The 16,645-nt window shown below is 35.0% G+C and overlaps 1 protein-coding gene across 1 annotated transcript in view; it reads left to right on the top strand.

Annotated features, from left to right (window-relative positions):
• The window catches only part of HDAC9 (histone deacetylase 9), an 873,646-nt gene that overhangs the window by 633,050 nt on the left and 223,951 nt on the right, over nt 1-16,645 (top strand). Inside the window, exons 16-17 of the mRNA XM_076006392.1 lie at nt 375-508; nt 13,770-13,890. Of these exons, the coding sequence (XP_075862507.1) occupies nt 375-508; nt 13,770-13,890 (255 nt within the window). The remainder of the gene's footprint in view (nt 1-374; nt 509-13,769; nt 13,891-16,645) is intronic.

Below are 16,645 nucleotides of genomic sequence, written 5' to 3'. Positions count from 1 at the left end.
AAAATCTCTACTGAATTGAATTATCTGCCCAAAACGATTCGTAATGATTTAAAATACTGGCACGATCACAGTATTTTCTTTTTAAATCTGGAGTTTCTTACATTGTCATCATCTTCATCACTTCACAAGTTTACTAAGCTAGGATCAGGCGACTGGTTAATCCATGAGTTGATGTTTTTGCATAAATATCCAGATAGCAGGACTCAATAGCCCTTATGTGCTCCTGAGAATTGGCTGGCATGTATTATTTTTCTCTTTGTAAAATATATATTTTTTTAAATGTGACTTTTTTGGAGTAATCGTATTATCTTTTGACGTGTATCCTCACCTTGTATTGTTACTCAGTGTTGTGCTGTGTTTCCTTTGTCTTGAAGGAATTGCCTACGACCCCCTGATGCTGAAACACCAGTGCATTTGTGGCAATTCCACCACCCACCCGGAGCACGCTGGACGGATACAGAGCATCTGGTCACGACTGCAAGAAACTGGGCTGCTAAATAAATGTGAGGTAATCCCACATTGGCCACACTCTTTTACTTACTTAAATAAATCTTGTAAAGAGGCCAGTATTCATTTGGGTAGTGGTAGAAAAATGTTAACCATGTAATGCAAATGCTGTGATTGATGAGCCATCATCCACATGAGCGGCACAGAACTTACCACCTGACCCTGGGCTGGGCACACAGTAGGTGCCCAATCAATGTTGATGGGCTGAGCAGCTGTGTGGTGTGTGTTCTATTGTTACAGCATTAGTATATACACATGGCAGCATCCTTGTCTCCAAATAGGCATCATTTATTGAGCTCATCTTCTGAGAAACTCTTTGCAAAGTGTTAAGTACAAATTGTTATTTTTTGTTATAAGGTAAATTTTGAATTCGGACATATACCACTTTTGCCTCATAGAAATGAATAGATTTAAAAGATTAACTATCCTCTTAGTCAATAAAAGTCACTGATTTATATTCAAGTGGCTAATATTTTTATAATTTTATGGTGAAGGGTTTGACTAATATCATTTTATCAATATTTCTTTAGACTCATTTCTGTAGATTCCTAGTGGATCCCTTTTTTATTTAGAAAAGAAATCTATTTCTTTAGGCTTTTAAAAGTTAAAAATAAAAGTGACATCAATTCAGAAAGGTTTCCATTGTCAAATTTATAAAATATGTAACAACGAGCAGCTGTTCAATGTAGTTGCTATAAATGTCCATTGTCTCAAATCCAGCAACATTTTGCATTTGAATCTAAAGCAGTTTTTAAAGAAAACTGTCTTCCATGTATTCTCACATGACTTTACACTTATTGATTGAAAATATTTTTTACTTGATCTTTATTGTGTTCTAGACATGTTCCAGGCCCTAGAATTATAAAATTCCACAATACAGATGTGTTCCCTGTTCTTACAGGCTGATATTTTAACATGCTATTCTTTGGTTATATTGTCTTTCTATGCATAACAAAGAAGGAAATCCAACATAGTTTTCACCTGCCCAGGAAAATAATTAAGTGGATAGTATTTTGACCATAGTTATGTCATGAGAAAACCGATACATTAGAACCATATTAAATTCACTATACTTCAATAAAATAAAAAGCAATGTTCCATTAGGACCTTTCAGGGTCATATGCAAAGTGCATATGATTAATTGCATATATCAATTCTAAGGTCAGACTTTAAAAAGTGCTGATCATATAATTGTTTATATAGTTGGTATCAATTCACTTCACTTCTTTACAAACTCTCTATAGTACATTATTTTTAGCATTTCATAATGTAGTCAATGGAATTCCTATTCAAATTCAATTTAGTTTAAACTGAACCTGTAAAATATTTTAGTTGATCTAGAAGTTCAGAAGACAGAATGCTCCTAAAAGCAAATATGCTTGCCTCTATTTTATAGTGTGAGTTACTTTTCTAGTTCATTTATAAGGGTAAATAATTTTTTATAGACTTTTTTCTTTAAAAGGTGAATAGTATATTCCACCTAATAGGGGAACTAAATTGGTTATTTTTCTTACCTCAAATTGTTGATCATATCTTATGGGTCATTCAACAGTTGAGATTGTGAATGAATACACTAAGGCACCGTGTATGGATTTAACCTCACAAGTTTTATTATATGTTTATGATGGAATTATCAAACATTTTTCATATTTAAAGTTCTGCTTTTGATTAAATGTATCCTTTATGTAGAAACTCCAAAGTGAAGGAAAATGAGCTAGATTATTTATCTGATTCTCTTCTGAGTGAAAGTCTATTTTTTATCTTTTGCCAGTGGCATCCATGTTATATGGCAGAAGGCTTTCATATCTTTGGTTAATTTTAGAATTATCTTTAAGGATTTCATGTTTTTGATAATGCACTTTGGAGGCCAAATCATTTTCTTTTTTTACACAATTCCATATGGAGTCCATAAAGGAGACCAGCACGACTTATTTGGGGTAGGCTGGTCTTAATGGACAAAATACATTTATTCACATGAACATTCCAGTCTTACCTTTGCATCTGCTATAGATGTTTTCCTGCTCTGCAATTTTTCTGTGCTTTTGCCAGCTGAGTCATTGCTGCTTACATTTTTCCACATTCAAGTTTTTGTTATATCCTGCAGCAACTGGCCTGGTCCCAGCCACTTTAAATCAGCAGTGGCTGATCAAGGCCTTCAAATGCATTGTTAGATAATGGTATTCCTAAAACCTATTACCCGAAGGAGAAGTGTTTATGAAAGGAGCAGAATATAGAAATAAATGGAATGAATATGGTTCACACTGGTCTTAAAATTCAGAAGTTTATTATCATCTCTTTCTGGTTGATCTTCTTTTTCAATTCTTCACACATTATGTTATTTTAGTCCTGTATTATTTAAACCATATTATTCAATTTATATAGCACTGACTAATGTGATATCAAACAGGGTGAAATGTCAGAAACATGATGGTGTTGATGACAATGAGTAAGGCTAGCCCCAGCCTGATCAGATAAACAAGAGTCTCCCTGATAAAACTTAATCATAAATTAACAAATAATAAACTCAAGAGCCCAGATTAGAAGATATGCTCTTAATGAAAATCAAGTACAAACATCTTATCTAAAACTTCACAACAGTACAAACAAAACCCACTCTTCACAACATAGTTTGATGGCAGGTCACCAGGTGTTTGCTTTCTTTAGTACTGAAAATGTTGCCCATATGTATTTATTTGCTTTTATATTACTAAAGAAATTGATGCCCAGATGAATTTGTTTGCTCTGTGACTTTATGAGATGCTAACCTATACTGAAACATGAAATGGAATTTCTAACACCACTGAAAAACAATTCACTTTAGGACACCTAGGAATTTAATGTCCTTCTGCCCTTGGGGGAACAATTTTAGGAATATTCAAAACAGAATTTTAGAAACCATTAACAACACAAATGTTATTCTTTTCTAGAGACTTTTAGTTTTATATAAGACAAAACATAGAACCAAAAGGAAAATATTGTTTTATGACTTATATTTTCTTCCTAATTCTTTTTACCAGAAGAGTAAGGAAGGAAATAAAAATGGAACATACAGAAATTATTCCAAACCAGGTTAGCCCACTCAGAAGTAGTAGAATCTATGTCATTATTGAGCACTCTGCCCAGCCATTACTTTGCTAAGCACAAAGGAAACAGTTGATACAAATTCTTTGTGAATTCCTTCTGTAACTTTTGATTTGTCTAGTTAATTCTTTATTCAAGTTTATTAATACATTATTAAGCACTCTTGCAAGGATGCTAAACCTTCACACCAAATTATTTTGAAAATTTCAATGCTGTGAAAAAAACAACAGAAACTTATCAACAAATATCTTAGCAATTTACAAAATTTTGTATGAATTGGAGTTGTTGAAGAATTAGGAAAAAAGCACACCATAAGAGGTAGGGGAGCTAATGGAGCTAGTACTCTATGTTTATGGTAGGTACTTTGGCTAGTTGAAAGGGCAAAAAGGTTCCTACCCCAAAAGTTTCCTGATTAGTGTTTCTGAACCTTCTAAAGAAATCAAAGCCAGTGACAGTATCTGCCCACTGGAGTTTACTTGTTCACTCCAAAACAGGAAGTTGAGTCCCAGGTCAGGTGTGAATAACTTACGTGTCAAGACACCCCAAGAATGTATATAAAGAGAATGAAGGCTATTCTTTCTAAATTAGCTAGGAGGGGTATCAGGAAGCAAAACCCTAGCTCCCTTACCTGGTCATGTCTAAAGCCAGCTGGCATGAGGGGATACAATCTCTGCTGTCTGGAACCCCAGGGATTTCAGTATCAGGCCTGATGTCCAGGTTATCATTCTCTCTTAAGCAGTATGGACAATTTCCTCTCTTGGTTTTGGTAAATAAGAACTCAACTCAATTATATCAAAAGAAAGAGTATTTATTAGATTTCACAGAAAATGATATAATCAAATAGGAATATAACGTAGACAAGCTGGGGGAATGTATTGTTCCTCAGTATCTAGATAGTAATCTGCCAACTTTTGATACTATTTCCTGCCAGGTCTGTGAAGCTACCCTGGGTTAGAAATTGACCTATGCTTTCAGAAGGGAAATCTTAAATGTTGACATATACCAGAATCATTTGGCAGGGCACCAAAACACAGATTGCAGAACTCTAAGCTCAAAGTTCCTGATTCAGTAGGTCTGGAATGGAGTCCAAGAATTTGTATTGCTAACATGTGTCTGGTGATTCTGATAGTGCTGGTCTGGACATCACACCTTGAGAACAGTGATATATCCATTCAATAGTATTTATCAAGACTTTGAGTTTTCTAGGCACCTCTGTTAGAAGCAGGAGTTGAAAAGATACATCGCCTGTCTTCAAGAAGGTTACCATCTGGTGAGATCAGCAGACATTCATCAAATGACCATGTAAATAAATATATAATTACAAACTCCCCAGGGGTTTTGAATCACTAGTTTTATATTGCTGTGAATTTGAAGACTCTATTATTGATTGGGCTTGGGTAAGAAATGAAATGAGAAAGACTGGTCATCTCCTTCCTAGTCTTGACAGCATCAAAGGAGCCCTGAAAGCTGGAGACAGAGGAGGTAATATTATATATCAGCATGTGAAAGAGAAAGTATCCCAGATCTTAACTGAAATAACTTGCCCTTCTATCTTTATTCAGGTTCCTTTGTATATCGGTGTTACTATTTCAGTGGGACCAAAGAGAAGGAGTCTCAGTTCTGTTGGTGTACAGAAGAGAGTCAGCTTTCCTCAACCAACAGAGCAGTCACGTTTACAATTGATAAAATAACAATGAAATGATAGAAAAGAGGGCATTTTGAAAATATTAAAAGGGCTCCTTTGTTTCAAAACAGTACACTTAACCACAAATCAAACTTTTGTTTTATGTCAAGTCATTTGGCAAATTAATGAAGATGGATTCCTTGAAAGGTGATTGTTCAACATTAGATTTGACCTTAGTTCTGCCATCAATTATCTGTATACTTTTGTCAAGTCATTTAACCTTGCTGATCTTTGCTTTTCCCATGTGTAGATGAGGGCATTAGGCAGGATATTTGCAAGGATCTCTCCTAGCTGTAGTACTGTATGAAACTAGAATGGCTAAGGAGTCCATTTGTATCATAACACTCTTTGGTTAAGAACAGACTAAATTTTTAGAATGTCTGAGTAAACACATTGCTCTTGGTTTGTAAGCTATAGTGTAAATTGGCTCTGGACACTAGTCCTGATTAGCAGCCAGAGAAAACATTAGTCTTCGTTATATTAGATTACAGTGGTTACATGGGTTAACTTTTTTTGGCATGACGTGGCACTGTTTTTTTAAAAAATTGAGGCGGTTAGTAGTCCTTCATGCCAATACCATTTAATTTTTTCCCCTATTGAATCATTTATACTTAGTTTAGTGATTCTTTTGGGAGCGAAGAGCAAAACCAGCAGCTTTCTTATCACCATGAGAAATGGATCTGGAAGGGTCATTTGGTGTCCTCTTCAGAAACCAGCTCTTTGATTAGGTAGCTGGGTTTCTAAAGTGTGTGCTGCTGACAAAAAGAATGTGCTTGTCTGTGCTCAAAAAAAGTTGCAGAGAATGACCCATCATCTGTTACAAATGCACTTGCAGTTGTTTTTCCAGAAGTGCTCATGACTCCCAGCCCCACCAAGCCACCCACAGACATTTGCTTGCTCTCACATTTGTTTTGAGAATAATAACATTTTATAATGCTTTTGTTGGATTACATATTTCGTGGAATTTGCATTGCCTCTTTGTGACTAATATTGAATAACTTTGTTTCGCTTAATTCATAAGTAGAAACCATAAGCAACATACTGAGCTGAAATATTTAACTCTTTTATTCAAGTGCCAACGCAAAGTAATTACAAAACAATTCTGGGACATGAAAATAAGCTACAGTTGTCCCTTCTGGGACTTCTCAGCAGTTCCAGTGAGAAAAGTGGAGAGCCAAGGAGAAAAATGAAGAGCAAGTTCAGGGTAAAATCTCAGATGCTAAGGAGCTCTAGGATAGGATCTCCAGAGCCTTTTCTCCCCACATAGGAAGGACAACAAGAAAAAGGAAAAATGCCTTTTTTTTTTTTTTCAAATCTAAGTAAGGAAATATATTACTCTGTGGAAAAACACTTTTGGAAGATGCAGGTTATCTGACATCAAGACTGAAAAACGCTGAACACTTCAAGTTAATGGAAATTCAATTAAAATTTGCTTTATAGAGTAGTCTAACTAGATGGCAGCACATAACAGCTTACAGTTTTGTTTAGTTTGCAAAAAAATTTTTTTTATGTGTTTTTGTCTTAGAATCTAACCACAAAGCAGTAAGAAACTTAAACAGGGAGTCCTATGAATTGTCTGTAAAGGGTATGGCCATCTTGGGAAAAATTACGGATGATCTAAATGTGATGAGTAAACCAGGGTATGTTATGTCACTGTTCTAAGAGATATTTGTATATCACAGTTGAGTGGATCCAGGGAGATTAATGCATCAAAAGTAATTGTGCAGCTTATAATAAGAATTAAGATGATTTAGAATTTCTTTAAAAATTTCTGCCAGAATTCGGAATCAATGTGGAAAACAGCCACCAAAAGTAAATAAGAGAGACTGTCCTTCTGAGTCCATTTGGAACATGCTATAGGATTTTTGAAATAGCAGCGTTAAATAGCAGCATTAAAGCTTATTAATAAAAATGAGTAGTTGTATATTTTTCAGCCATTTGAAAGTTGTAGCGTTTGAATAACACAGAATACTTAGAGAAATACACAGAGAAAGTTTATTTCATACATGGTTATTATAAATATATATATATAGCAATGTTTTAAATCAAACCATTGAAATGTTTATTTACAATTTAAAAAATTGCAGTGTAGGAGATGCAATTGCATAAAGAATTGTGAGAATAGAGCAGTTAAACTAAGGGATAACATTTTTTTTTCTTGTTTTTTAATGTGCATAATGATTTGAAATAGATAGAAATAAAACCTAACAATATAGAGTACATATGCTTGTTGCCACTCCAGACCTTTATTATTGAATGGGGTTTGCTGCTTTTCTGATGAGCTTTGGAAATTTCTCTATGCCCTGAAGTCTTCTAAAATAAATATTATAGTAATGACTGAATTAAGCAGTATTGAGACACTTGACATTTTGAAGATAAGATAGATCTTTTTAATTCCCCAACATTCTGTCCACCAACCATGCATTTTACCCATTCCATTGTGCCAACAGTTGGCCATTATAGTGTCAGTATCTTGAATTCATTTCTGTGCAGGAAGAATGGACAGCTCCCTCTAACAGTGGTTCTTGACCAAGACTGCCCATTGGAATCTACTGGGTGATTCTAAGTATCTGGGTGTCCAGGCTTCACCCAAAGTTAATCAGAAGCTCTGGAGGTAGGACCCAAGCATCAGTGCCTCTGATCCCAGCTGATTCCACCCAGTGGATTCTTCCCCAGCTGATTCCAAAGTGCAGCCAATGATAGGAACTCCTGCAAAAAAACCCACAAAAAACAAACAAAAAAAAAAACCCTCAGCTTCTTAGCATAATCTTTTTTTTTTTTTTTTTTTTTTTTTAATATTGCCTTTGGGAGGGTACTTAGCATAATCTTAACAAGATAGAGGCAAATAGGCAAATGAATCAAATATTTGGATATGGGAGAAAAGAGAAGTAACCATTAATCTAAGAAACAGAAGTGGCATTAACTCAGAAGTGCCATACGCAAAATTTTTAAAAAATTGTTGAGTGCCCATTATCTTGATGTTGTCACAGGGCAGGAATATGAGCTCTGAAAAATACTCTTAGTTTTCAGTTATGATTATGCTTATAAGAAATGAGCTTCAAGGAATAGCTGGACTCCGTTTGAAAATCCTCATAGTCAGGTTTCTCTCTTGCCTCGACCATAATTTATCATTACAATTATCATATTTGCTTGCTTAAGGCAATCCCATAAATCAAAGTAAAGCATATTTTATTAAATTTTCATTGTGGTAAAGTTATTCCACATAGAGTCTTATCATTTTAGGGCTAACAGGGAGTATTAAAATAATTTAGTCAAACCTCCTTATGTTTACAGATGAAAAACAAAGGCCCATCGAGATGCCTCACAACTGGCTACAGGCACATTAAGGACATGTGAGAGTCAGGACTAGAAGTCAGGACTCTCAACTTGCAATTCTTTTTCTTTTTATGTGACCAACAGAAAGGACCAAACGTATGTTAAGATGCCAGTCTGCTTAATGGCTTCCTTCCTTCTTTCACTTTCTTTTTATCATGAGAAAAGCCTTGAAGAATATAGATTATTATATGAGGAGCACAATATAGAAGGAGATTTGCAGGTGGGGGGCACAGTTAAAAACCATCTTTTATGTAACATTTAAAGAAGTAGTTGATTGAAGCATTTAAAAACTCTAATAGGTATGCTTGGGCATGAGCAATGAGACCAGATTTTTGTGTTTTTTGTTTTGTTTTGTTTTTGAGACTTGGTCTCACTCTGTTGCCCCGGCCAGAGCGCAGTGGTGCCACTATAGCTCACTGCAGCCTCCAACTCCTGTGCTCAGCCATCCTCCTGTTCCCAGTAGCTGGGACTACAGGTGGGTGCCACCATGCCTGGTGAATTTTTTAAAAATTTTTTGTAAAAACGGGGTCTCGCTATTGCTCAGGCTGGTCTTGAACTTCTGGGTTCAAGCGATCCTCCCGCCTAGACCTCCCCTAAAGTGCTAGGATTGCAAGAGTGAGCCACCACGCCCAGCCCTGTATTTGTTTTTAAGAGAGAAAAGTATATCAAGAATAATCAATAAGACTAGGAATTGACTCATTAAATATGAAGTACCGTATTTGTGGCAGAGGATAACTTTGACACTAATAAGTCATTTATGATTTTTCCTTTAATGTCTGCAGCCCTATAGATTTTTGGAAAAAAAACAAACTTTAAAAATCCCTGTATTTAGGGACAATGGATAAAATACTTTCAGAAAATGAGACATTTCAGTGGAAATTCTTGCCTAATATGTCACCACTTTGAAAATGATTAAAGAAAATGGAGTTTCCCCCCAGTGGAGGCAGGTACTTTGAGTTGTCAGATTTAAGTTGGACGTTTTCTCTTAGTTTGGAACTGCCACAAAATGAGCCCTTTCATGTCCTCAATAATACCAAACCAATGCAATCCATCTGTTCTGCTAAATTATTTCTAGTTCCCTAACCAAAAGCACTGCTTTTTCATGCATTTTATCATGATTTTATGCCCTTTATTATATTTTACAAAAGGTTCTGATTCCTCCAGGGCCAATGAGAACTGATTAGGACACTGGCCTCAATCCAGGCTTTGAACACAGGAGGGGAAGGAATAGAACTGTTTCCTTTTTTCTCTGCTCCTTGGCAGAAAAAACTATGAATCTATACCGTGTGTGTGCTCTGTGTGTGGGTGGGTGTGGGTAGGCTGCATTTTATCCTGTCATAGTAGGACTTTGTAGATCATGTTCAGAACATTCCTTCTATAATCAGGTTGCATTAATGGGCTTTATTTCAGAAAGGCCATTTCGTTAGGAAAGAACCATGGTGTGTTGTGAGATTCAATGATGTGCTTATTTTAAATGACATTAGTCAAACTTCCAACCTGAATATAGACTGTTTGGGGCTTTGAACTCAATATGATCATATTCCTAAGCTTGGAGTAAGCACTCGCGAGCATCAGCTCCTTTTCTACTCTCAGGCAGGAAACTGAGTACAAGTCACAGAGAATGATAATGTAATAACACAATCCTCCATCACAGAGTTTCTTTATGAAGAAGATGAAAGAAGAGCTACAAGCTTTCATTCCTATGCCTACATGGGTAAGGTATTTAATATTTGGGTCTCAAGTGAGAAATTCTCAGATGAAATCCATTCCTTATTTGCATTGTGTGTCTGTCCCAATATGCTCAGGATTCTCGAAACTCTTTTTGGTCAGAGTATCATAGCTGACCGCACGTAGACATCCCGCAGACCAAGTATCTCTGAGAACGGAAATCAGCATCTCCCTAAATTAAGATTATCAGAGAACTTTATCCTATTTTTTGACTCATTATGCTATTGACCTTTGACTCGAGAGAACATCTTGAGAGAGAAATGAAGGAATAAAGGGCACACAGGAAATAGAAAATATGGCAAGGGATTAAGCGGGAATATCTATATTTAAGCCTAAACAAATAAAATACTAAACTACTGATGATAATACCAGAAAACTGCAACTGTTGGAGCTCTCTGTATAGGAGGAAAAGTTGAATGTGGCAAATTTAAGGCATCTGATAAAGTGAGGTAAGACTGATCTACTCTAGGAGACCTTACATGTCAAGAAATAGAGAAAGCTGTTGCTATTTCAGAATTTTTAGGTTAGCCAATATTCCATAGAAGTGTCTCTGTGAGATACAGATCTCACAACATGCTTTTTCCAGATCCTACCTCCAGGTAGAAGCATTTTTTTTTGTACTGAATTGGTTTTCACTGCTCTCTTTTTGTAGAAACATGTGCACTATGTTTATGGGGCTTGTTCTCTAGCAACCAAAGAAGCAGAAGGTGATTGCCAAGAATGAGTACTTCTTTATATTTAGTGCAATTATTTTTAAAGAAATATTTATTATAGTAATAAGAAGAGCCAATGTAAAATACTTGCTTAGAGTCAAAAGGAAGAAGAGGGAGAAGGGAAAAAAAAGCAGACAACAAAGTGAAAACTTATGAATGGTGGTACATTTTAATAATGAGGGCAATGGCTAGAGTATAAACTAGAAGGGGATGTTCTTAGAAGTAAGCTCTAGGTAGCTGGCCCAGATGCTCTATCCTTACCGTTGGCTGACTCATTTTACACGAGGGGATGTCTGACATTCAGCAGGTGTCCTCTTACGATTTTTACCAGCATTTGAACTGCTGTCAATTACAGTGAATCTTGTTAGCAGATTATTGTTCAGATGTGTGATTGAGCATTCAGCTGGAATGCCAGAGGAGTTGTAGAGGAATGAAAAAAGGAGTTGGGATGATATGTAAATTTACGTGACTAATGTATGAAAACATAAAGATGTATTTATTATTAATGGTATTTATACTATGCCAGAAGCAAAAATTCAACTTAGAGCTGAAAAAAAAATCTTTATAGAAAAAGAGAAAGGGAAAAAAAATTGAGGTTTTGTGCTACTATTCAGAAACGTGGGTCTATTTGTTAGTTATATCACTGACAATGTTTTAAGATATTGATGTTTCACTCTACCAGCTTACGTATGTTAGTGGCTATGGGTTTCACAGACCCATAGAAAGGAGAGCTAGAAACTCTGTTATTTCATGGTGTTCACTATTCTGCCAGACTAGGATTGGTTGCCACAGTCTGTTTTCCAGTGTCCTGCTCAGTCCAATTTAGATGACTCAAACCGTGGAGTTACCACTATTTATCTTGGGGGATTTTCCACCCGCTGAAATCTCTCAGTTGAAATGTTTCCCTTTAATGTTGACTTTGAACTTTCTCCTGCTCATTTTGTCTCTTTACTTGTCATTCTGCTACTTTGATTGTTCTGGTCTTCCATAAACTTTTCCAAATTTAATGTTTATTTGCAAGCTACCTAGTTCAAGAAGACGTTTGTTTATTAATCGAAAAGATGACATTATTAAATCTGCCTTAGTTTCCAGCATTAGAATTTTTATCTTACCTACTTGGAATGATTTCTTTAAAGCATATCTTAATTCTTTTTAGAAATGTAAAATTGGGTTACACAATGTTGTTTTTTGCTGGTGTCAAAAACAGGGTGCTTCAATGCTATGGAAAGAAAATTCCATAAGTATGTTTGTTTATTCTGCACGTACAGGCAGTGTTAAGGAGATTCCGCCTTCATCATTCCCTTCCCTATAGTCTTACATCATTCCTCCCTCACTATGACCTGGTCATTTATTTTCAAAGACAGGCTCAGTAAATGCTAAGGAGGTGTCAGTACATCGAAGTTTTTCCAGCCTGCCTCTTCAGTGAACCACAATCAACCTCACAGAGTCTGGCAGCAGCCACATCACCTTAAACCAGAGAGGTTGAACATGGAGTTGCCCTGGTCCTGAGGGAGATGTTTTTGTCACCTGAAGTTTCTAAGTCAACTGGTGGTTCCTTGGTTAGGAATATGAGAGTCAAACATTTCCTGAATGGATTCTTTTTAAATTTCCCTGTAGTTACGCACTTAAATACTAACTTACTAACTACTGCCTTGCAGTAGTATATATTTTAGGCAAAATATTAATACTGTCTGTATAATTTTAGGAAGCACAGTAATTTCCAAAAGTTAAGGTTAATTAACTTCGTATACCAGCATGATGTTAATCGGGCTCAGTTGTCTGTGTGCCAAGTGAGAAATGTAGCCAGGAAGAACACTTTGCATATTGGCTAATTGAGGTTTAGGTTAATAATGTACGTGTTTGGCTGTGTTGAAGGACCATTCTTTGTTAGATAGAGTGAAAGTCTCTGCCTAGGCTGTGTGTAAAAAATTGATTGAGTCTAGAGTGTCTCAAACTACCTCTGGTTAAACAGCAGGTTTTGTTTTTGTTTAATTTCCAGTCTGTCACAGACTAATACCTTTATAAAGTACTTTAAAAATGAAATACTGCAAAAGTGAAATAAAAATTGAAGACCCATACAGTATTATTAGATTGTATTAGATTCAAAAGACATAAAACTACCGTCAAATTGCCATAAAATTTCTAAATATTTACTGTGAATTTTTATGCCAACCTCATCACAGACCATTGATAAACAAATCCTAAACTGTTATCCACCCTGTAGAACACTTGGAGAAACATCAAGACTAACACTACTGTGAGGTACACGCGTGAAGTGATTAGCCTATGTATGATCATCATATAATAGTATTTACTTAGTTCCTTTAGGAAAGAACAAGGAATTTGTTCTAACTTCTTTGGATGAGTGTAAAATGAGGTTGTAATAACTTTTACTTCTCAGCCCCTGTTTGTTTTTAAGCTGATAGCTTTACAAAAGAATTAACTATTAATTTCTTTGTTCCAGATTTCTTTTTTAATGGCAAAGAAGAATATACTCTCTGTCAATTGCCCGTTTAGGTATAAGCAATCCATTGGATCCGAACCTTGCGTGCACTAATTTTTCAAATATTATCGTGGTACTTTCCTAAGCAAATCAGTGTCACATTCCTGCAGTGATGAAACTCAGCCCATTATTAATCTTTGTAAATGTGACTCGGGGTCTCATTTTCTTCTAAATTGTTGTCAGTGGAGTACTGTAGGCTTCTGCTGTTTTCTTTCAGCGAATTCAAGGTCGAAAAGCCAGCCTGGAGGAAATACAGCTTGTTCATTCCGAACATCACTCACTGTTGTATGGCACCAACCCCCTGGACGGACAGAAGCTGGACCCCCGGATACTCCTAGGTCTGTACGGGCTCCCATTCTACTGAGAACAGCACATTCCAACACTGTCATTAGTCAACGCTGGTGTCAGTTGAAAATACTTGGCAAGCAGTGTGACAAAAAATCAGTTTTTCCAACAGTGTTGCTCTGTGGAATGAGTCGTTTACAATAGAAGCCAATGCAGATTAAGAAAATCCTGCATTAGAAATTGCCAGTGTATGTTCCATGATGTTTACTTTAAGATGAACCTTTATTTGAATAGCATTTCTAAGTGTGTCTTTGCATATAGGAAGAAATACATTGCTGAATTTGTTTCCTTATGTTTTTACACTAAAAGAAAAAAAGATTTTCACATTCTTTATGCAAATTTATCTTCACCTTTCTTGTTTGTTTTGTGTCTTTCAGTTCTCTCTTCTATGAACTTAACAGACAAAGGGAATAGTACAACTTATTTTAAGTGAAAATCCTTATTACTATGCCCAGCACACTACATTTTATAGTAAGATTTAATTTAAAATCTTAATGTAGTCTATTTAATATAGGCCTTACCTATGGCATTGAATAGTACAGTAAATGGCAGAAGTAGAAACCTCTTAAATATAATTTTTTATTAATGTAAGGTTTCTCAAAATTTTATCATCAGAATTTAAAATAAAATTTATGTTGTAGAGCTTTATATAAAGTTTATGTGAGTGATAGAAGCAACAGATTTTTGGAAAAATATTACTGACAAAACATTATTTTAGCTGAAGTAATAATATTGTTTTATTAATAACCTTTTATAATTGAGTAACAATACATAGCATTCAATAGATGATGACAGGATTATGTTTTGAGCTTTAACTAAAAAAGGCACTTTAGAACTTTTTCTTTCAAATAAACCTGTTGTGTCAGTTTATCAGTTCCAAATTATTGAACTTCTTCACCTAACTTAATATAATTTCAAAATGGTTTTCTGTTAATTGGTCCTAAATAACTCCAAAGTAAGCAGTATACAACATGTTAAGTTGGTAGGTATCTTGGAAAATTATTTTAAGGGGAAGTTGAGAAATACCCATTATGACACTTACAATCTTCCTTTTAAATATGAGTGGGAAGCATCCCTGAGTTTATGAAGTGCAAGTATATGGGTATACGTGTGTGCCTGCACATACATGTAACAGGGTAGGTAGTTATAGTTTGGGGAAAGGAGTCAGAAAGGGTAACACGCAAAGACTACTCCATTTTTAGAAAGCACATTGCTAAAATCTGATGATGAAAAACAATCTATCCAGTAGAAGTAAAGTTATATATTGAGATAACTACAAATAGATCAGTCCAAACATATATACTCTGTATGTTTTTTTTTTTCTCTTCTGTCTATTGAAAGAAATGGTGACTATATATGCAGATACTTTACATAAATATTTTTGTTGTGGATACTGTGTAATAAATGTTCTTATTTAACATTAATTAATAATCCCACCCAAATAACCACAAAGATGAAGTAAATTAGACATTTTAATTTTCATGGTTTTATAAGGTCAAGATACTCAAGCATTTAAATATAGGAAACTGGGTCCATGTGATTATTTTTTAATTTAATTAAGAGCAAACAAGTAACAAATCATCCCCATTTTTTTAAAAACTATGGTACCAAAGTATAAATCAACCCAGGCATACATAGACTAGGTACCTTTGAACTTTACTGGAATAGTCTTAGGTTGATCAAATTATGAATATCAACAGAAATTGGCCATGTATCTCATTAGTTTTAAATATTTAATGTCAAATAATTGATGTCTTACAATTGATGACTTTAAAGTTAGCCTTCTATCCACATACCAAGTCTCATAGACTCCTCTTAATGATCAGTGCTGTAATTTCAACATTGTGTGTAGGCTACGTGAGCTCAGGTAAACAGGGTTGTAGCATTTGGTCAGGCTTTGAGGTCAAGCACTAACTTCAACTTTGATAACACTTCCAAACTACTTCAATTTCTCTGGTGAATACAGAAATTTAGCTGATTTCTTCAATCCCAGTTCTAAGTGAGTAATCCCATTCTTTTAAAAGGTTAATTTTTCGTACCTCTGTTCTTTGTGAAATTTAGATTCTTGTGGCTTCTTTACTTATATCTAAAAGCCCAGGTTGAAGCTGCCATGTGTAAATGTATAGAAATCCATAATTATCAAGATATTTTTTCTTTCTTCATTCATTCCCTTCAGTCCCATACATCTCACTACCTCCCCCAGTTCTCCCAACACAAGATGGGGAATGTCTTTTCTGAATTATATCCATACTACTACTCTTAGTATGTTTGTTCTAGAGTTAGGAGGAAGGATTTGAATAAAAGTGCAGTATAACCAGACCAATTAGTCTTTGTGGCTTGAAAGACATCTATATATTATAAAATAATTAGATTTTAAAATGGGCATCATTTATCTATTTAAATACTCTAGATTCTATAAGGTGACACTTTAAAAACATTCTCTCTGATTATTTCTGGTACAGGGTTTTCCTTAGCATTAATATTCCTGTCGTTCTTATTACTAGTTTCCATTATCTTGTAGCTAGCCAGATTTCAGTCCATTGATAAGGGAATATAACATAATTAAAAAGCAAATCAAGTCAATTCAGTGAGAAAAATTTCTTGTGCACTACTAAATTTAAATGATCAATTATTTGCTTGTTTTGTATGATATTAATATAACATTACTAAATAAAATTCTCATAAGTAGGATGTCTTTATTTTTCTAAATCTCTTAGGGTTTAATAATTTTTGTAAATTACTTCTAAA

The sequence above is a fragment of the Microcebus murinus genome, chromosome 9, assembly GCF_040939455.1.
Source record: "Microcebus murinus isolate Inina chromosome 9, M.murinus_Inina_mat1.0, whole genome shotgun sequence".
Lineage (NCBI taxonomy): Eukaryota > Metazoa > Chordata > Mammalia > Primates > Cheirogaleidae > Microcebus > Microcebus murinus.
Note: the sequence above shows the minus strand (reverse complement) of the source record. Positions and strands in the feature narration are given on the sequence as shown.